The sequence below is a fragment of the Protomyctophum bolini genome, assembly GCF_963924005.1.
Source record: "Protomyctophum bolini genome assembly, chromosome: 15".
NCBI lineage: Eukaryota > Metazoa > Chordata > Actinopteri > Myctophiformes > Myctophidae > Protomyctophum > Protomyctophum bolini.
Genome location: NC_137876.1, coordinates 19,882,062 through 19,903,514, shown reverse-complemented (window position 1 = coordinate 19,903,514; position 21,453 = coordinate 19,882,062). Strand labels below are relative to the sequence as shown.

The window sequence follows — 21,453 nt, the reverse complement described above, 5'->3', positions numbered from 1 at the left end:
TGTGTGTGTGTGTGTGTGTGTGTGTGTGTGTGTGTGTGTGCGCGTTTGTCTATACGAGCGTCATAGTGCAACGATCGATTGACAGGAGCGCTATAGAATAGCGGCTGTTTGCACACACACACACACACACACACAGAAGTTTAATTAAGGCTCGATAAAGGGCCGTTTGACACATAGGAAAAAAAAATAGGTTGAAAAAGAGAGAAAGACCCAAAGAAAAAAAGGAAAGAGGGAGCTATAGGGAGAGGAGATAGAGAGAGTGATATAGAAGTGCTGAAACTAACTAGTTTTTTTTTTAATTAGAGAGGAGGGCGTGAGCTAGACGTATGGATGGATGGATGGGGAGGGCAGGGAGATAGAGAGGCTGATAACAACGAGACTTGTTTTTCATCAACACTGCCATGAATAATGCATTATTGTCGCTGCATGTCGCTCCCGCAAAAACCCCGTATCTCCATTTTAACCCATTCTGAACGGGAACCCATTTTGGTGTCAGCATCATGTTATGCTTTAGCTATTGAAAAATAGCAGATCTGCAGATCTGCTATTTTTGAAAAATCGAAGAACGACTGACATTTTTTAGAATCTGATCTCCGGTCAGAATGGGTTCATCAGACCAGTGTGTGTCCAGTGGAAACCTCGTATGAATCTGATCTCGGGTCAGAATGGGTTAAACTGTTTTTTTGCGCCGCGATCCGTCGCATGACACGAGAGGAGGGTATAGCAAGGAATGTGGTCGTCGCTGTCCGGGGGCAGAAACCTCTTACCTCTGTATTCTAACTAAACGTTTTGCGTTACGTATACTTGATCATACGTATACTGTACTACAGCGTCACACAACGGCATCGAAAGTATATAGAATATCTGCGACCTTTTAGATCTGCTATACTTCGATCAGCTATTATGTTTGGATTTGAATCCTGGCCCCCGACGGTTAGCTCAACCGTCTGGGCACCTTTAGGCTGCCCATGTGATTTGTGATTTTTTTTATTTGATTTCTTCTGTTATTGTCGTGATTTTGTGTATTATTGACAATGTATTTTATTCTATCGTGTGCCTCCTTGCTATATGTCTTTATATGTGTCTCTCTGTTTAAAGCACTTTGTGACTTGTTCTTAAAAGGTGTCACTCTCCATCTCTTTTCCCCTGTCCTATCTGTCTAATTGTCTACTGTCACGATAGTGACAGTATAGACATAAAGACAATAGAGGCATTAAAAAGCCCCACAAAACGAAACCTTTAGAATTTTAATCCTGATCCTGAATCCGTTTTGACGCGGTCTCGCGTATAGCCAGACAACTCTTCCACAATCTCCGAATGCTATGTGTCTGGAACTATACACGAATCCGAGTAATCCGTTTCCGTTTTTTTCCATTTTCCGTTCAGGAAAATATATTTTAAAATAACTGTTCTCGTGTAAAAGGGGTCTAATATTCAGGGCACAGGGCTCTCTCTCTCTCTCTCTCTCTCTCTCTCTCTCATTAGCAGGCAACAGTATCCCTCTCTCTGTTTCTGGCACAACAGCGCCCCTACTGGTACTCATAGTCATAATACTGGTGCTCATTAACCAACACATAGGCGGACACATATAGGTACAGTACATATAGGTGAACACGGACATTGCTGTTCCTTGGAGTGGTTGCATGCACTCAAAAATAGATGAAGATCGAAATTACGTAGATGAGTTAAAAACACTACAAAGACTTTTTTACCTTACTTTTGTACCACACACAGTACGTTTAAGAAGGCGTCATTGAGATGTCATTTGTCACCATGCAAGGATTCGGAGACGGAACTGATTCTGATCGAAAGCTGCAGGTTTTTTTCTTTTTCCTTTTCTTTTTTTGAAGTGCCTCCTCCTGCGTCACATGCCTGCGTCAGCAGCAGCATCTGCTGCGGCGTGCTACGCGAAGCCTTTTCTCCTCTCCTGTCTGCATATAGGAGATGTTTTCACTTCTTTTACCTCCTGAAGGTTGTGCCATCTGGCGTCTGACTGAACCAGGACTGATCTGTCTTTGGCTGCTCGGGCCTTTTTAATTGGCGCTATACACGGGTTTGCCGTTCGTTCCGCTCGTCTCCTCTTTGAATTCTCTCCTCGTTCTCTGGCACGGACGTCTGGCACGGGAAGACACCGTGCAGGCTTTACGTTCTGTCGAAGAAAAGTTTTAGTTTTTGTAAGACTATAATTTCATGCCCGCGATTACGTTGCCGCGCACTATGGGAAGAAGGAAATTGCCTGCGGGAAAAGAGGCAAAGCGATATGTGTAATGTTAATATTTCGCCACGAACCAAGTAGTGACAAAGAACAATGTTGATGTAAGTAAGGGAATCGCTGTGTCAGTGATATTTTAAATACAGACATTTAGAAGGAATAAGCCAAATCCAATTCCTCCCCTTCCTTGTTTGTGTCTTCTCCTGTGAGAGCGGAGAGACGGAGAGAACGCTGCAGATTCTGAATTTCTGAGAGCTAGTGACATGTGAGCCGGGGGCGGGCCTGTTGTGGGCTGAGAGCTGGTGACTCTGATTGGCTGGCCACATCTTTTCCGCACATGTTTTCAGTGGCTGGGCCGCACATCTTTTTCCGCACATGTTGTCATTGGCTGGGCCGCACATGTTGTCATTGGCTGGGCCGCACATATTGTCATTGGCTGGGCCGCACATCTTTTGGCCACGTGACCAACTTTACAATTGTTAAAATAGATTGGCGACAAGCGATATATAGAGCGGCTGTACTTTCAGCGATCTAGTAGAGTGAAAACAGAAAAAAACATAGGGTTTTTTTTTAGGGGCTCTAGCCCCCTCCTATGTGTCCGCATGCTGGGCAAGACCTACTGTACGCTGTAGAGTGCATCGCTGACATTTGTCCGGAAGTAGCAGGATTTTGGCGGAAGTGTATACCGCTCAAGGAAGTGACGTTGACACAAATCTTGTTTACATTCTCCGTGAATGAAACAAGATTTGTGATTGGTCACAAACAATATCGTGTCCGGGGGATGTATACTGTGTACATCTGACGGATGTTCCGGCCCGACACTATACCGGCTATGCCTTTGGCTCTGCCTTACATTGTGGCCAGTTTTCTCTTCGCAGAGGAGTAAGGCTCATGATGATGTACGATGATAAGAGCGCCCCTCACTTCACACGGGTGTGATTTCCCCCCCCCTTTTATATCAAACTAACTGTATAGCTTTCTCCTTCAGGTTATTATCTCCACCAGGCCTATAGTGGCCGAAGATTAAGGGCCCTTTATGCCTTTTTGGTGTTTATTATTATTTTTTAATAGTTAAAATAGCCCATTTACAAGGTAAAGGTCTTTTCAAAATAGTGAATAATGCCTAAAAGGTGTATAAATAAGGCAATAAGGCAAGATAGGGCCTTGAGCATGTTTTCACCAGCTCTGTCCATCCGTGTGTCCATCCATCTGTTTCATTGCTTTCTCCGTTTCATCAGCCAGTGTGACATTGCTTCTCAATTATTTGAGGGAAAAATGGTAGTCAAAAGGTCATAGGATTTGTCACACACGTTACCGCAGTGAAATTTGTTCTCCGCATTTGACCCGTATCTCTTGGAGCGGTGAGCCACATGCCAAGGAGCGGTGAGCTGCAGCCGTACCGCGCTCGGGAATCAAATTAGTTACATTTTCGCTATAGAAACGGACTGTATTATCATATATGAGTGACTGACTGTCGCAAACGATACAGAGACACCTCCCCGGCAATAACGCTGAGACACCTTTGTTCATTTTTGGACCACAATGCTTATATATGAAACGTTTTTAACACATTCTGTACAAAACACGTCTGGAAACGTCATAAGGATCAGAAACGAGTAATACCTTAGACGTCTGTGGACGTCCTAGCGACGTCCAAACGACGCGGGGCGAGATAATAATAATCAGAATTATTCCTATTTTTTTTTTTGGCATTTCGCTTTTCGCTTGCCGTATGCTAACGCTCTGTGCAAGTATTAGCTTGTCATTGACTCCCATGTTAGCGCGGCGGAAAGAATGACTCGTATCTCCTCATCCAGGGCGCTCTCCGTGGTGATGAATGGATCGATATGCTGGCGCTGCATTTCTGCTCCTCATCCGTCTCTCCCGCAAAATATGAACGCTTTTTGGAGTTTATATAAATATATTAAGTTGATCGGGGATTATGAGCTCACTTTGTCAAGTCAACTTTTTTAAGAAAGTATTTCCGGTTCTTGGCTTTCAGAGTAAATGCGATCAGACTACTCTGGCACTATAGCGGCCTTTATTTTGATGCACGTTGGCGTACTCAATGTGTTAAGATGTCCCCATGTTATTCTCCGTAGAGGAATGACTTCCGTGAACCAGGAGAATCGAGGGGATGAGCGAGTGAAGTCAGGACCCTTGAGTGGCCGCAGCGCTGTCGCTGCGTATACGTGCAGTATACGCGCTGCATTGTAGTATAACAATTTTCTCCGCGGCTCCGCCGCATAATAATGAGCACCTCTGTGCGTCCTCGCAAACGGCGAAAGTACAGCCAATTTGCATAAGGAAACGCAACGCTCTCGTCGGGAGGGGGGTCAGCACAAATATGTGACTACATTTGACTGAGGGACTGCCATTGGATTTTTTGGAATTTCCGTTTTGTCATGTTTTATATGAAAGCAGGGAATCATCACTTCAAATTGACATGTTGGTTGTTCAGTTTGACCCACCAGTTTTGGAGATACGGCTTTTTTGGAGAAACAGCGAGTTGAGAAAACGGGCTTGAAAGGTTCACTTCTGTGGTCTCTATAGCATTACACCTAGCTACATGTTTAAGCATTTATTTCATATTTACATGTCGATTTCAGCTCTGACACTTCGTCGTCAGATATGCTCTAGTATGTGAAGAGTCTGCCTGTGCTATTAACTCATAAAAAAAATAAAAAAAAAAAAAAGTTTTTCTCCTCTGGTGAAAAGCTGGAGTTTGCTTGATGGCAGTCTCTCAGTCAAATCTGTAGTAGGGAAACCAAATGGTCAGCAACGTACCTGAGTGGGATCTGAATGGGATGAAAGCTCTGTTTGCAAAACGCAAACCCGCGGAGAATAATACGAGCGGACCGGAGTCGAGGCCGGCCTCATGGTTGGTCGACGCCATTCACGATGATTCAGTCCATTGAATTCCAGTTCCGTCATTTCCGTTTTACCACCACACCATCCTAACAAATCATCTCCGTCGGTTGGAAACCTCATAATTATGTCCAAAAGCTGATTCACATTCAGAAGCATCAAAAGTATAGCAGATCTACAAGCTCAAAACGCGCCACTTCACGCTTCATTTTGAGCTTGTAGATCTGCTAACTGTTGATGCCTTTGTGTGACGGCGTAGTGTGATCGGGTACGACAAAGATTTACGAAAAAACACAAAAAGTGTAAATATGGAGATAAGAGGTTTCTGCCCGACAAGGACGAATGACTGATGAAAATAAATGCATATAGTAGTTCCTTCTTCCGGTCCGCTTCATTCCATGATTTCCTTTCAAAGTGTTCTTCAAACGTGTGTGCGCGTGTGTGCTTGTGTGTGTGGGTGTGTGTGTGTGTGTCGGAATATTACACACACACACACACACACACACACACCCACACACGTGTGCTCACGCGCGCACACAAAGACACACTCGTCGATACATAACCCGGCCTCATAATAAGCTCAAGGTCTGCATAATGATTTATTTGGGAAATAAATATATATCCTTTATGATTAAATCTGATTCTCAACCTTTTGAATTCCAAGGACCTCTATACTCCAGGTGGGTCATTATGCATCAGTAACGGTGGTTCTGAAGCTGTGTAGCCGGTGCTCACTGGAGGGACTCTGAGGATACATGCTACAAGTGGCCTCCCCAAAGAATTTACTCTAAACACTTAACATTTTAATGACAATACAAAGAGTTTAAGGGGCGATTCACACTATATGGCCCCGGGTGCGCATGCACTCGGGACCACTTGGCAGATGTTGTGATACTAGTGTATAGCCTCGGCCGGGAGGCGAACCCGGGTTCCCCATTCCAATGGCACGTACGTTAACCAGTCGACTAAAGAGCCATGACACGATAGCCAAGTATAGCAACGCAGCACCGTATAGCCTACAGTCGTCGTCCCCAACTGGAAGCGCGTCACTCCACGCGCGCCAGCCAGGAGCCAGGCTCGACTGACTGGGGGGGACCACCTCCGCCCCAGGGAGTGAGACTGTTTGGGCTGTCGACTACCCAGGTTAAGGTCTGTGCCGCCTGGGAACATACTTGTAGTCAGGTTACCCAAACACACCGCTGCCACCAATGTAGCCTCTGCCGGGGAGGCGAACCCGGGTTCCCCATTCCAACGGCACGTATACGTTAACCAGTCGACTAAAGAGTCATGACACGATAGCCAAGTAGCAACGCAGCACCGTATAGCCTACACTAGTGTGAATGATGCGTACGGTTCCTGGGAGCGGATCAACCCAACCGTCCCCGGGACCGCATGGGGGGGGGGTCTCTGGACCGTTGACGTGTATTCAGATACGGATCGTTCCAATGTGAATGCATGCGTATACCTAAAGAAGGAAGTGGACTGTTTTTGTTTTTTTTAAGAACGTGACATGATCTCTAGTCGAAGAGCCAAACAAAGAAAACCACACAGACGCTGCACGACGCGTAACACCAGCAATCAAATCATCGCTGTGGGGTATACTACACATGGCTCAGCCAATCAGATCATCGCTACGGGGTGTACACACAAGCACACAAAGCTGGGCATATAGGAGGGGCTCTATAGCGCCCCTCAAAAACACTGTTAGATATACTGTATATGGAGATAAGAGGTTTCTGCCCGACAGCGATCGGCGGTATTCATTTACAGAAGAACCGTGAACAGTTTGTATACACGGAGATACGAGGCTGCTCTGGCCATGATGAGTGGACGCTGTGGTCAGTGGTCAATGTACTGTATATTATATATACATATAATGTATGAGATACAAACATGACCTCTGAGTACACACACCGCAATGATCATCATCGTCATCATCCGTGTGTGCGTGCGTGTGTGCGTGTGTGCGTGTGTGCGTGCGTGTGTGCGGTGTGTGTGCCTGCTGACAAGTCTGATTCCCTTCGGCTACCGGAGCTTCAGTGAGAAGTCGCGCACGTGCACGCGCGCGCGCACACACACACACACACACACACACACACACACATAATTGATGCTAGCTGTGATGGTTGAAGGTTAATTCATTCTATTCTGTTGTCCAGAAAATGACGGGATTATTTATCAGCCACACTGGCGCTCTGTGTGTGCGTGCGTGCGTGCGTGGATGCGTGCGTGCGTGTGCACGTGTGTGCATGTGCGCGTGCATGTGTCTCTTTGTAAGCATTCGGAAAGAAAAGGAAAGACGCGGGGGGGAAACGATGTGTGCTTCGCGTGTGTGCGCGTGTGCGTGTGTGTCCGCACACATAACTCGCCTTTGAGGGTTGAAATATCGTAATGCTGTGAGTCTAAACGTGTGTGCGTGCGTGTGTGTGCACGTGTCCACCAGCGGTGATGATTTATGGTTGATGGTGTGACTCTGATAGCGACCTGCAGACCTTTTCTATTGGATAATAACCACGACCTGCAGCCATAACGGCCTTTCTATTGGATAATAATTACCCCTGACGTGCCCTTGGGCAAGGCACTTAAACTCTATAGCCTTCTAATCACTGGGTCCCTGTCGCCCTGCCTGTCTGTCTGTCACCCGGCCTGCCTGTCTGTCTGTTGAACGAAAAAAAAGTATGAAATAAGTGGTTCATCAGGCTAATTGATTTAGTCAATTAGTCAAGTCACAAGTAAGCCATACGTGGCCTTCTTGTGTACAAGGCGCAAGTTGGCATCTCAAGAGAGAGAGAGAGAGAGAGAGAGAGCAGATTTCTAGTTTATACTTTGCCTATTGAAAAATGTTACGCAAACTCTTACAAAACAAAATCACACCCATGTGAAGTGAGTGAGGGGCGCACTTATCATCGTACATCATCTCATGAACAACTGAAGTTATGTGATTGCGGTTGGCCCGATTTGCTCGTCTACATATGACGTACATTTTCTCTTCGTTGTCAATGGCATTTAATGTTTGTGTTGCCACAAATTATGTCATATTTGGCGAACATTTGGACCTAATTTTTCCTTTCATTGTCAATGGCAAAATAATGAGAAGTGTGTGGACAAAAGCTGCATATAGGAGGAAGAAAAACCTCAAGTCTCTTGCTTCTGGAGGTCCCGCCCTGCATGGCACAAAATCTAGTTGAGATGGGGGTCCGCAGCAAAACACATAATATAATGTGGGTGGTCCTTGACATGCAAGGAGATTGAGCACCACAAGGTTTTGGTGCCCACTGGACCGGCATGTATCCCATAATTCTACCTGCCTGCAACCCGTGGGAGTCGGGGTGGGGTTGGGGGGGGGGGGGGTCGAGTTCAAGTTCCAGGTCCAGGCTTTACTTTATGAGATCTTCAGACTGTTAGGAATGAAGCGCGTGCGTGCGTGCGTGCGTGCGTGCGTGCGTGCGTGCGTGCGTGCGTGCGTGCTCACGTGCGTGCGTTTGTCTGGACCTCCAGGAAAAAAACACCCGAGGGGAGCAATTCCTAGATGGAACTAAACAATATATATACTACCGCCTCGTAAAAAAAAGAAATGCAGCTATTTTCTCAAAGGAATCTCCCCGGAACGTCTTAGAAAAGTTATTCCCTGAAGTATAAGATGCGGGGATGGGATCGGATGGCCCCAGGAACTCTTGCAGATTATGTCCATTATACTGGCGTCATTGTGCTGGGACCTGTGGAGCTCTGATGATGTGGGCTCCGGGACCAGGTTTTATCTCCAACTGAATTATAGGCTATATTGTCACTGTCGGGGAGAGAAACCTCTCGTCTCCAACGTTCAGACTTTTTCTGTGTTTTTTTTCCCCCCGTAAATTAACGCTGTGTACTTGTTACACAAAAGCACCAAACGTAGAAGATCTTACAAGCGACACATTGTGAGCTTGTCGATCTGATGCTTTTGCAGTTTTTGAATTTGAATCGTGAAAAGTAACCGTTTTGGACATAAGGGTTTTTTTTCCCCGCACCCGACAGATGATATTTATGCTCGTGAAACACAGCTCTATATCGTCACCAGGATGACACTTTCAGTTTATATATCCGTTTAATATACTTGTTTTTGAAATACACCATGCAGGTGCAAATGGCCGTGATAGGTTTTCATTGTAATGGGATTGTGTAAACTTGAAACATTATTGTACTATCAAAATATATTTTTCCCTTCATCTTTATCCATTTTAGTGTAATAGTATTAGTTTACTATAATTAGATTAATACACGACAATCAACACAAACACTTTATTTAGAACACACGCAAATCAAATCACAGTACAACATACGTGTTATTAAATCAAATCACAGTACAACATACGTGTTATTAAATCAAATCACAGTACAACATACGTGTTATTAAATCAAATCACAGTACAACATACGTGTTATTAAATCAAATCACAGTACAACATACGTGTTATTCAATCAAATCACAGTACAACATACGTGTTATTCAATCCAAGCAATCTCGTAGCCTATTATTTATTTCTCAATCTCACCACGAGCCTCGCGTCTCGGAGGACAGTCAAGACGGGCAGTGTCAGTAGACCAATCACAGGCAGGCGGGCGTTACCATGCCTCAGCCATGCCTATATGCTCGGACACAAACGGAACTCACGCCGCCCATTAGCGTGTTGCGTCTTTGTAAACACAGAATTCTTCAACATGGCTATAGTAACTGAGAAATTAGGGCCTTTTTGCCAGGCCCAGTCACATATGAGGTTTCCACCCGACAGGGATGACATTATGGGATTCCTTATATTATCACATATTCGCCCCACACTCCATTCTTCTTCTCTCTCTCTCTCTCTCTCTACACGTCATTCTCACACATTGACAGTCTGACAGACATATTTTCTCTGCATACATAACATTATGCAAAAGGTAACGCTCTGCATATTTTGCACACACCGTATGAAGCCATTAGGGCGAATGGAGGCTGCCCTGTCTGAAAGCATGTTCTGCGAGGTATGTATTTTAACGTGCGTCACACACAATGTGAGTCAGAGAGCGTGTCAGAAATGCTTTGTTAAGGTATGTATTTTAATGTGCGTCACACACAATGTGAGTCAGAGAGTGTCAGGAATGCTTTGTTAAGCTGGCTTTTTCAGATACAGAAATGCTTTAACCCGTTCAGAACGGGAGGGACCCCCTTTTGGTGGGGTTTTTTTTAGCATTATGTTATACTTTAGCTATTGAAAAATCGCAGATCTACAAGTTCATAGCGCGCTACGAGCTCGTAGATCTGCTATTTTTGAAAAATGGTGAAAATGTGACGCAAATCTTTGAATATATATTATTATTTCACAGCGAACATTTTTAACTCGAATATTTGGTTCTGGGGGGGGGGGTCCCTGGAACTACCGTACATATTTTCACATGGGGGTCCGCAGCCAAATAATTCTGGGGGTCCTTGACATGAAAAAGGTTGAGCACCACTGACATAGAAACATAGGTTTTTTTTTTCTTCAGAAAACTGTTTATAGAAGACATTTTGTAGAATCTATAGTGTCAGATCTAAATGCTTTAAGTGTCAACGCTGGGTTTTCTGCTACAGTAATGCTTTGTAAAGTACGTGTTAATGGTGGGCTATACTATAGCATCTCTCCAGGAATGGGGGTTGGCCATTAGCCTTCGCTATTCTGTGATTCATGGTTTTTGTTGCTGTCATGTGGATACCTTGCATCTGTGATCAACATTTAACTAAAACTTATAGTGGCACAGTTGGTAGTGCCGTCGCCTCACAGCTAGAAGGTCCTGGGTTCGATTCCCGCTGGGGACGCTGTGGGCACTGGCGGCGTGTTCCCTCCTCAGTGCCCATACCCGAGGCGGGGGTTGGCGATAGGGCCCTTCTGTGTGGAGTTTGCATGTTCTCCCCGTGTCCCCTATAGGGTAGATACCCTCACAAAAACATGCCGTAATCCTGGTCTCTAAAACTACCTCCCCCTGGCCAGCCGGGGCGCCTGATGGAGGGGAAAGGAACTGGTCGGAATAACGTGTTCCTTCCACGCGCTACGTCCGGCCGGGGAAATTCCCCTCTGTCAGGTGAAAAGAAGCAGCTTGGACTCCTCATGCATAGAAGGAGGCATGAGGTCAGTCCGCTGCCCCCCCAGGTTGGCAGAGGAAGTGTAGCGCCCAGGAATACATTAGATAATTGGCACAGGGTGAAAAGAAAACTGGGTTACAAAATCGTGGGATAGAAAATTATAAAACAAAAACAAAAAAACTTTTCAAAAACGAGAAAATAAACTAAACTGGCAAATACTATAAAATTTCAAACTGAAATTGAAGATTGACGTTGCGTGTTTTGTGGACTTGTTATTTTTCCAATTGTTTTTGGAGATTTGAAGGACTTGGAAGCAGTGGCGTATCTATACCATAAGGCGAGGACAGACAGCTGCCTGTCCAAATCCATTTCTGCCATGGGCCAAAGGCCTGGCAGTATTGTGTATTTGAGTTAACATTCTAAAATGTTTTCTTTTCCAATTCCAGTGACGTGCTGTGCTGTGAGATTGTACATATATAGTTTTTAACACCCCCCCCCCCCCCCCCCCTACTCACCCTGAAGCCTTTATTTGACTGATAATTCTTATAAACTCAAATTACCTACAAAGTTAGGTCATTTACATTTGGTCCATTATTTCTCCACTTTAATAATACCAATTGGTATTGTATTCTACAGTATATTGAATGAATAGTTTATTTCGATCTTTCAGAGAGACATTACACAAAAACAGCTTATTAGTGCCTATCCTTATCTCAACGTATTCCAAAATACTGTTGAAGATATGCTTAACTCCATGAACAGAAACACACATGCTCTTTAAGGTAGTTCCAACACTTATTTGTTTTAAGGTTAGTTCCCCTCTCAGCTCATACCTCCCATCTCTATCCCTAAACCTTTTTTGGATATTTTCAGGAAGCAGAAGATTATGTCTTGCTTTAAATAATAATTGTGCTGTTTTAAAATCAACTTAAATCAAAAAACTTTAATGTATGTGAATTTAGAAACAGTGAATTTGTGTTTTCATAGTAATTTACTTTATTGACTATTCTTATTGCTTTTTTTCTGCAGTAAATATATTGGCTGAAGATTATTATTTTAATCGTTAATTAGTCACCTTTACAATGAGGTATATAGATTGTAAGGATTGGGCATTCGTGGAATGAGCGTCACAGCTAAATGTGTGTGTAGCTCCCATAGACTGTAAAAAATATGGACAAAGCGTTCCGCGGGTCTAACATGAATGTAAAATGAAGCCTCTCTCTATGTGTCAGTAAGCAGACATCTTTCTATATCCGGGCCCAGGCCCAGCTGGCCCATTGGCTGGCCCAGACAACGAGGCGGGACTTCCCCCCTTCTTCTTCGTTGGTTTTTATTTTGACTCGAGTGGGTGGGGGATCCTGTTCATAGACTGTAACGGTAGCCACGCCCCTCAGAACATGCGCGACTTTATGGTCATTTTTTTTTATACATGGGACCATAATTTTCCAAAAAGAATATTATGACATTAGAAATGAGACTTTAAACTAGTGACTGGAAGCAAAAAGTATTCATGACCATGTTTATTAAGGTAATACAGTCTAGGTGAAGTTGGGCCAAAATACATGGACTTCTATGGGGCTATGGGTTTTTCTGGGTCCAGTGATAGCGCCACAACAGGCCATTATATGAACTTTCATTTCCTTAGTGGCTTCACAAAATATCTGTCTGACTGCCCCCCTGGTAGCTCCCCCCAAAGAATGTGCCACAACGGCGGAAAATACTGGAACAAATGTAAGTTTCCAAACTTTTTGTGCTGAGTTGATTTGTGTTGCGGTGCCTTCATGGAGAATCCAAAAAAACACAAAAGACATTTCTCGATTAATTACATAAAATATGGGTCCAAGATTTCACAACAACAAAACTGTCATATCCAGAATTCAGTTGATGATGAACTAACTGTATAATATTATCCTAAAGTGTCCTCATTACCTCCCAAACACGACACGTCTCTCACTCTATTATTTATTACGCTGCCAATAAACAGCCGCATCATCATCATCATGCACGACAGGGCGTGCACGTGAGGTTCAACATAAGCGGAGTTCACATGCACGCGCAATCACGCATCGCGCATGAATGAGACCGTTTGCGTCCCAGAAGAGTTTTAACCCATTTAGGCCTGACGTTGAAATTTTAAAAAAGTATTTTTTTCTGAAAAACCTCATGTTTCTATATCAGTGGTTCACAATATTTCATGTCAAGGACCCCAAAAATGATATGTAATATGCCGCCGACCCCCATCTTATTCCACGCAGGGACCCTCCAGAAGCAAAGAGTTAAAAGTGAAACTCTGAAAGGATATATATTCAAAGATTTACGCCACATTTTCACGATTTTTCAAAAATAGAAAACCTATACAAGCTCGTAGCGCGCCACTCGGTGGAACGCTATGAGCTTGTAGCTCTGCCATTTTTCAATAGCTAATGTATAACATAATGCTTGAAACACTAAAAGGCGTTCCCGCCCAAAATAGCTTAAGTGGAGTGAAAACTCCGACACAGACTGCAGGCTACAAGACACATCAAATTAAGATGTATGATTATTATTGTTGGTGGTGGTGTTGGTACAGTATTGTTGTGCTAGTAATTTGTGTATTGGTACAGTATTGTGGTGATAGTAATTTGTGCATGGGGGGGGGGGGTTTACGATCTGGGAAGCCATTGGCAAAACAAAGGAAAAACAGCGCCCTCTTTTCCTTAGTCAACAGTCGAGAGACCATCGATATATTTAATATCTATGGTCTTGCTGAGGTTCCGGGGCGTGGTGTTATACTCTTTGTACTTCCTGTCTTGACGAGGTGCGTCTTGTGTTCCAGGGCGTGGTGCTGCTCTTCGTGTTTCCTGTCTTGCTGAGGTGCGTAGGAGAGCAGACTCTGGCCAAGGTGAGCGCCCTCTGCAGGGCAGCCTCGTTCATTACACTGGCTTTTTCCACCAACACGTGGATGGTATTTCTAGGTGAGATATATGCTCTCTTTATAAGGCTCTTGTGCATGCTCCAACTCTAGACATCCACCCGTTCTTCAGTGTCCTTGAGCAAGACACTGAACCCCTAATTGCTCCCGATGTGCTGGTTGGTGCCTTGCATGGTTTCCGCCGCCATCGGTGTATAAATGTGTGTGTGTGAATGTGTCAATGTAGTGCACAATCTATGCAAACCGCCTTGGATAAAGGCGGCCATATTTACCATCATACTCATTTCACTCATAGACATAAAGAGATTGAAGGCACAATTTCCCAGAGATTCCTCGCAAAGCATATTAGCGGAAGCATGAGCGGAAGCTTGTCGAAAGCTCCCGCGTGCGTAACATATACTGTAAGTCCCGGAAAAGACTCGCTGCGATTGGCCAGTATAGTTTGAGTGACAGCGAGAGACATGGAGGAGTCGCACGAGTGACGTCGCTTGAACGCAGCGTTCCTTCAGCACTTCGGCGCTTGACGAGACACGTCGCTCCAATGAACTGCAGCGGCCAGTAAGGCATCTTTGTTTTAACCCATTCTGACCTGAGATCAGATTCATACGAGGTTTTCCACTGGACACACACTTGTCTGATTACCCCATTCTGACCTGAGATCAGATTCTAAAAATGTCAGTCGTTCTTCGATTTTTCAAAAATAGCAGACATACAAGCTCATAGCGCGCCACTCGGTGGCGCGCTATGAGCTTGTAGATCTGCTATTTTTCAATAGCTAAAGCATAACATGATGCCAACACCAATATGGGTTCCCGTTCAGAATGGGTTAATAGCTATATCACTAGCTATTAAGTCACCCGTTTTCCTGTGATTCCTATTTATATTAAAAGGTTTCATGACATTCATTTTCATTCGTTTTTTCTTTTTGGTTTTATGACCCAATTACACCCAAGCAACCACAAGTTTGAACATTCAGTGGATTAAGTCGGTGCTCTGTGGTTTTCTCTGTGTGTTCTGAATCCTTTGGTGACATCTGCTGGAAAATCCCATTGTCATAATGTGACTGCCATTAGATGTTTTTGAATGTTCTTTTGTTTTCATGTCATATGAAAGCAGGGAATCATATAGCTTCAAATAGAGTTATTGGTTGACTGCGGTTGTTCAGTTTGACCCAGCAGTTTTGGAGATACTGCTTATAGAGTGATGTCTTGCAGAAAACAACAAGTTGAGAAAACAGGCTTGAAAGGTTCACTTCTGTGGCCTCTAACATTACGCCTATAGCTACATGTTGATTTCAGCTCCTGACACTTATTTCAGACATGCTCTAGTATGTGAAGAGTCTGCCTGTGCTATTAACTAATTTAAAAAAAAAAAACAGTTTTTCTCCTCTGGTGAAACGCTGGAATCTGCGTGATGGCAGGCTCTCAGTCAAATCTGGTCACATATATGGGATTTGTGCAGTCTTACCGTAACCTCACACACTTCACAGGCAAAGATTTGCCTGTGAAGTGTGTGAGGTCAGGTTACGGTAAGACTGCACAACCCCAGACCACAGAAAATGTACTGAATGTTAAAAGTTCAGGGTTTTTTTGGGTGCATTTGAGCTCAGAAAACCTAAAATAAAATAGAATGATCCCTTCAATATTTATGTATGGTGGTCACTAGACGGAATGTCTTTGTATACCCTTCGGTCTGGCCTGAATTATTGAATCACACTTGTCGTTCTTTAGCGACAGAAAACGTGGGAGGGTTGGCATCAGCTAGTTCGTTAGTGACATATAGACTTTTTTTAGACGGCTACAAGTTTTCAGATGACTAAATGTGTGTGTGTGTGTGTGTGTGTGTGTGTGTGTGTGTGTGTGTGTGTGTGTGTGTGTGTGTGTGTGTGTGTGTGTGTGTGTGTGTGTGTGTGTGTGTGTGTGTGTGTGTGTGTGTGTGTGGATGACTAAAGCTGGAGCATGTAGGGACCTTATATGCCTTTTTGTTTGTATGTTTCCTTTGTCATTAATAACTGTAGGTTACAAGTGATATTTCTGCGGTTAAAGGACCTATAACATATACAATTCAACTTTTTGGTGTTTTTTGGGCTCCCCTATGTGTTTTCTATCCCCAAAAAATACTCACATTTGAACAATCAGGCTTAAATTCACATCATATAGGGACTTTTATTGAAATTGCTCTCAGGAACAGCTCAACTGATTTGGTCGTATGCTTGTAGATCTGCTATTTTTGAAGTCATGAAAATGTGTGCAAATCTTTGAATATATATTATTTCACAGCGGATGTTTTTTACTCATATCTTTGCTTCTGGGGCGGGGGGGGGGGGGGGTAACATATTTACAGAAGAGGGGTCAGTGGCCAATTTCATATCATAGGTTTCTCTTTTAAATTAGTTATAATTTGTAGAATCGACCTCGGGACTAAATGGGTTCATCCATGTGGGGTTGTGGGCTATTCAAAAAATTGATTTTCAAGCTCACAAAAACTCATCACAATTAGTGCCACGCTGCAATCTTGTGTACATCTGCTATTTCTTTTTTAAATGTTTGGAAAAATATTGAAAGCGCTTTTTTCTTCTTCTCGTCCACGGCAAAAAAATATATATCAAATTGGGAGTGATTGGATCGTTGGCGTGAAAAACATTGTCATTCAGGGCAGCTTCCGACAACCGTCATGTGCAACCGGAGAATCAGGTTTTAAAATTGATGGCTTGTGAAAAAAGATGGAACGAAGTTGCGGCTGCTTGCTTTTTGTATTCCTCAGCGGCATCACGCATGGCACGTTGGAGCTGCTGATGTGATCGTTGCTGTCGGGCAGAAACCTCTTATCTCCTTATTCTAACTTATGTGTGTGTTCTTTTCCTATAAGTTATTCATACCTTCTTGAGTTCTTGATCACACTATACAGCGGCACACAAAACCGTCAAAAGCTTTTCAGTAACCGTGCTCTGTCTACTGTGTGTGTGTGTGTGTGTGTGTGTGTGTGTGTGTGTGTGTGTGTGTGTGTGTGTGTGTGTGTGTGTGTGTGTGTGTGTGTGTGTGTGTGTGTGTGTGTGTGTGTGTGTGTGTGTGTGTGTGTGTGTGTGTGTGTGTGTGTGTGTGTGTGTGTGTGTGTGCGTGCGTGCGTGCGTGTGTGTGTGTTACAGTGTGTGTAATCGGGGCTCCATCAGGCATCACCCAGGCTGTGATCAGATCACTGGCTTCTGCTATAGTGGAGCCACATGAACAAGGTACAACGTGCACGCACACATACACGATACACGCACGCACGTACGCACGCACGTTTTCTCTCTGAAAACATGCAGTATAATCTGGTCTCTGTATTATGGTCTCCCGGGATTACATTTGATGATTGACACATGGGTGAAAAAATGGGTTGCAAAAACCGTGGGATGAAAATGTGTAAGTATATAAGTGAAAAAATCACACTTGTGGGAAGTGAGGGGCGCTCTTACCATCATACATCACATTACGTGCTCAGCAAATCAAATCATCACAAATGTCATTCCAGCCAATCACTTTTGGCGTCTTCACATTTCTGCCCTCACTTTTACCAAGTGATAAAATAATGTACTTACTACTGCTCAGCCAATCAAATCATCACATTCCATGCTCAGCCAATCAAATCATCACAAAAAAAATAAAGCCTGCAGTTATACGATATGTAATGAATTAGGCCTATTCTACTGAGGCTGACAAGGAGAACATGGCATCTATAACAGAAAGCAGACAATACATTAGCATTGAGCCCTGAGTGACTCCGCTCAACAATATGGGCTTATTAAATATGGGTTTTATTAAATATTGAAACAATGACAAGTAAAAGTTTGTGTCTAAATACTAACTACAGTTGACCCATTGGAACACATGGTTATTCCCTGAAAACAAACTGGTGTGGACATACGGGTCGTGCATGCTTATCTCCGACATACCATAGGACCGACATGCGGAAACAACGATCGGATTAAGGTTAGTGAACATGCGTTAAGGTTGGCAAACATGCTGTGGGAGCCAAGTTTGAAGTTGGCGGACATGCGTTAAGGTTGGCGGACATGCGCTAAGGTTGGCGAACATGCGCTAAGGTTGGCGAACATGCGTTAAGGTTGGTGGACATGCGTTAAGGTTGGCGGACATGCGTTAAGGTTGGCGGACATGCGCTAAGGTTGGCGAACATGCGTTAAGGTTGGCGCACATGCGTTAAGGTTGGCGAACATGCGTTAAGGTTGGCGAACATGCGTTAAGGTTGGCCAACATCCGTTAAGGTTGGTGAACATGCTGTGGGAGCCAAGTTTGAAGTTGGCGGACATGCGTTAAGGTTGGCGGACATGCATTAAGGTTGGCGGACATGCGTTAAGGTTGGCGGACATGCGTTAAGGTTGGCGGACATGTGTTAAGGTTGGCGGACATGTGCTAAGGTTGGCGGACATGCGCTAAGGTTGGCGAACATGCGTTAAGGTTGGCGGACATGCGTTAAGGTTGGCGAACATGCGCTAAGGTTGGCGAACATGCGTTAAGGTTGGCGAACATGCGCTAAGGTTGGCGAACATGCGTTAAGGTTGGCGGACATGCGTTAAGGTTGGCGGACATGCGCTAAGGTTGGCGGACATGCGCTAAGGTTGGCGAACATGCGTTAAGGTTGGCGGACATGCGCTAAGGTTGGCGGACATGCGCTAAGGTTGGCGAACATGCGTTAAGGTTGGCGGACATGCGTTAAGGTTGGCGAACATGCGCTAAGGTTGGCGAACATGCGCTAAGGTTGGCGAACATGCGCTGTTCCGTGCTTTCATTCACCCATTCCCACACCCATTCATACACCGATGGCGGAGTAAACCATGCAAGGCACCAACCTGCACATCGGGAGCAATTTGGTGTTCAGTGTCTTGCTCGAGGACACTTCCACACTAAATCCGGGGGAGCCCACAGGGATCGAACTGGCAACCTCACAGTTCCCTGTCCACCCCTGAGCCACCTGCCGCCTCTGCTTGGTCTGCTCTCGTTTCCTTAAACACTGAATCTCTTCGCCGAAAATGTTCCCCCCCAGAATAGCTGGGGTTGCTATGGCACGGTTTAATATAATACAAAAAATATATATCTATGTGATTTAGTTGGTGAACTCGGAAATGCCCCCAATTGTCACATGAAATGTGAAGAAGAGATAAAAGCGTGCATGGGCAAATGGACCCTCATCCTCTCTTACACATTGTGCCTGAAGTCATTTAGATGTTAGACTGTCACGGCTCACAACCATGAAAGGACATACTTAAAAAAAAGAGTGAAAAGTGCTGCTATCAAAGAGGTTTGAATTGTACAGAGAGGCAGATAAAAGACAGACGTTTATACTAGAAAAGCTCATTTGCAAATGAATGTGCCGTTCCGCTCCTCTTCCTTTCAGTGACCTCTACCTAAAAAGCATTGCAAGTTATTCGACGTTTCTAAATGACAGACTGTGGGGTTATTTCAGAACACATTAGCCCTGGTCTGGGTTTTGTTAGGGTCCCGGGAGACCGAGGGGTCCGGGGTAGTGAGGTGGACAGGGCTTTTATGAAACTAAACAAAAACACAAAACAAAAAAAAAAGAAACATGGTGTGAGTAATTCCGAGTTGTATGCCTGATATTAAGGCCTTCAAATCTAAATGTAAAACCGGTCTCTCACTATGTATGTGCCACATTTGTGACGCTCACCTACAACCCACATGGCAATTTTAAGGGAGTTTTTTCCTTGGCACTCACTGCTGAATTGTTGGGCAGTAAATTAGATCCTATATACACCCGTGTCAGACCGTGGCCTATACTTGGGAACGACGGGAACAATACAAAATCGGGAATTACATAGTGACCGACTCAAGGCTATATGGGCACTGCACTCCCTGTGGCGGTGTGGAACGCGCGTGTCGAAGTGGGTGGTGGCGAACGCTTCTCGAGTTACTTGGATTACAGACGTATATACTCAAGCCCAACACACACCGTCTGCGAACGCCGCGCGTCAAAACAGCCGCCTCCGTTATTATTTCCAATGAACCTATCCCACACCGGCCGGCGCGCGTTCACGCCTCGCCTGGCGCTCCGATACGCCACTGTTCTATTTTTTCCAGGAGTTGCCTGTGTCGCGTCGCTGTGCACCCGGTGTGTGTGTGTGTCGGGCTTCACACAGAGACGTGGTGCATTTCATTTACTAGACATGTACGTTGCCCGTCGCAGTCGGCCACCGGCCTACTTGGGCACGATGCAACTTGGGAACCTAGTGATATACGTTGTCACATAGCACCCGTTTTAACTGTCAGCCGGTGTGTGTGTGTGCCTGTGCCCACTGGCAGAGCCTGATTGGTTGAGCCTCAATTGGCTGAGGCAGAGGCTGGAAATTGCACAGGTGAAAGGATTTGGCCTCATTAGGCCCACTGGCAGAGCCTGGCCCAGGTGAAAGGAGTTGGCCTCATTAGGCCCACTGGCAGAGCCTGGCCCAGGTGAAAGGAGTTGGCCTTATTAGGCCCACTGGCAGAGCCTGGCCCAGGTGAAAGGAGTTGGCCTCATTAGGCCCTGCACTGGCAGAGCCTGACCAGAGCCTTTTGTGGTGGTTCTGGAGAACCGTGGGTCCGACCGACTCGATGCCGGGCACGGCACTCCCTGTGGGGGTGTGGAACGCGTGTGTCAAATGTGAAGTCGGTGGGTCAAACGGTTCTCGAGTTACGTGCATTACAACCGTACACACACACACACACAGAGACGTGGCGCATTTATAGTATACTGTAAGATGATATTATGCTCTATTACAGTGGTTCTCAAAGTGTTGTCCAGCCTGGGTTCCCTGAGGGGGTTCTGGGTTCCCTGAGGGGGTTCTAAAATGCTTGTGAGAAGAAAAAATTAAAGTGGGAGAAAGAAAAGAAAAGAAAAGGCTGACGCGCTTGGGCCCATTTTCCGCTGACCAAGAGCACCTCGGACAGACGTGCCAGTTCCTCGCTTTTTAAACCACACATGATTATGGCAATATACTGTATATACAGTATGCCTATACACAATTATGAATTATTCTTTACATTTAAAATGTCAGCATATACATTTTCTAATAACGTTCAAACTTGGGTCCCTATTTTGGACATTTCACCGTATTACATTACTATCGTTATTATTATTATTATTATTATTGTTTATTATTACCTTGTATATCCATATGTGTAACACGTCTTGTTCGCCGCTATAGATGGCGCTGCTCGCTAACATGAGTCACTGTTTGACCCTCGCTCACAGAGAGATCCAGGAGATCACGTGATCGCCAGTCACTCACTCACTCTGCCGTCACTCCGCTTCCTGTTCATTTCTGGGGGAAACGGCTGTGTGTCGCGCCCCGCCTTCCTCTCTTGGCCATTTCCAACGGACCATAACTAAGCC

General features: G+C 44.8%; 1 protein-coding gene across 1 annotated transcript in view; it reads left to right on the top strand.

The window, feature by feature from the left end:
* Positions 1-21,453, top strand: part of LOC308329479 (proton-coupled folate transporter) — a 96,562-nt gene that overhangs the window by 44,859 nt on the left and 30,250 nt on the right. Inside the window, exons 9-10 of the mRNA XM_080783800.1 lie at positions 13,975-14,113; positions 17,216-17,299. Coding sequence (XP_080639926.1) covers positions 13,975-14,113; positions 17,216-17,299 — 223 coding nt within the window. The remainder of the gene's footprint in view (positions 1-13,974; positions 14,114-17,215; positions 17,300-21,453) is intronic.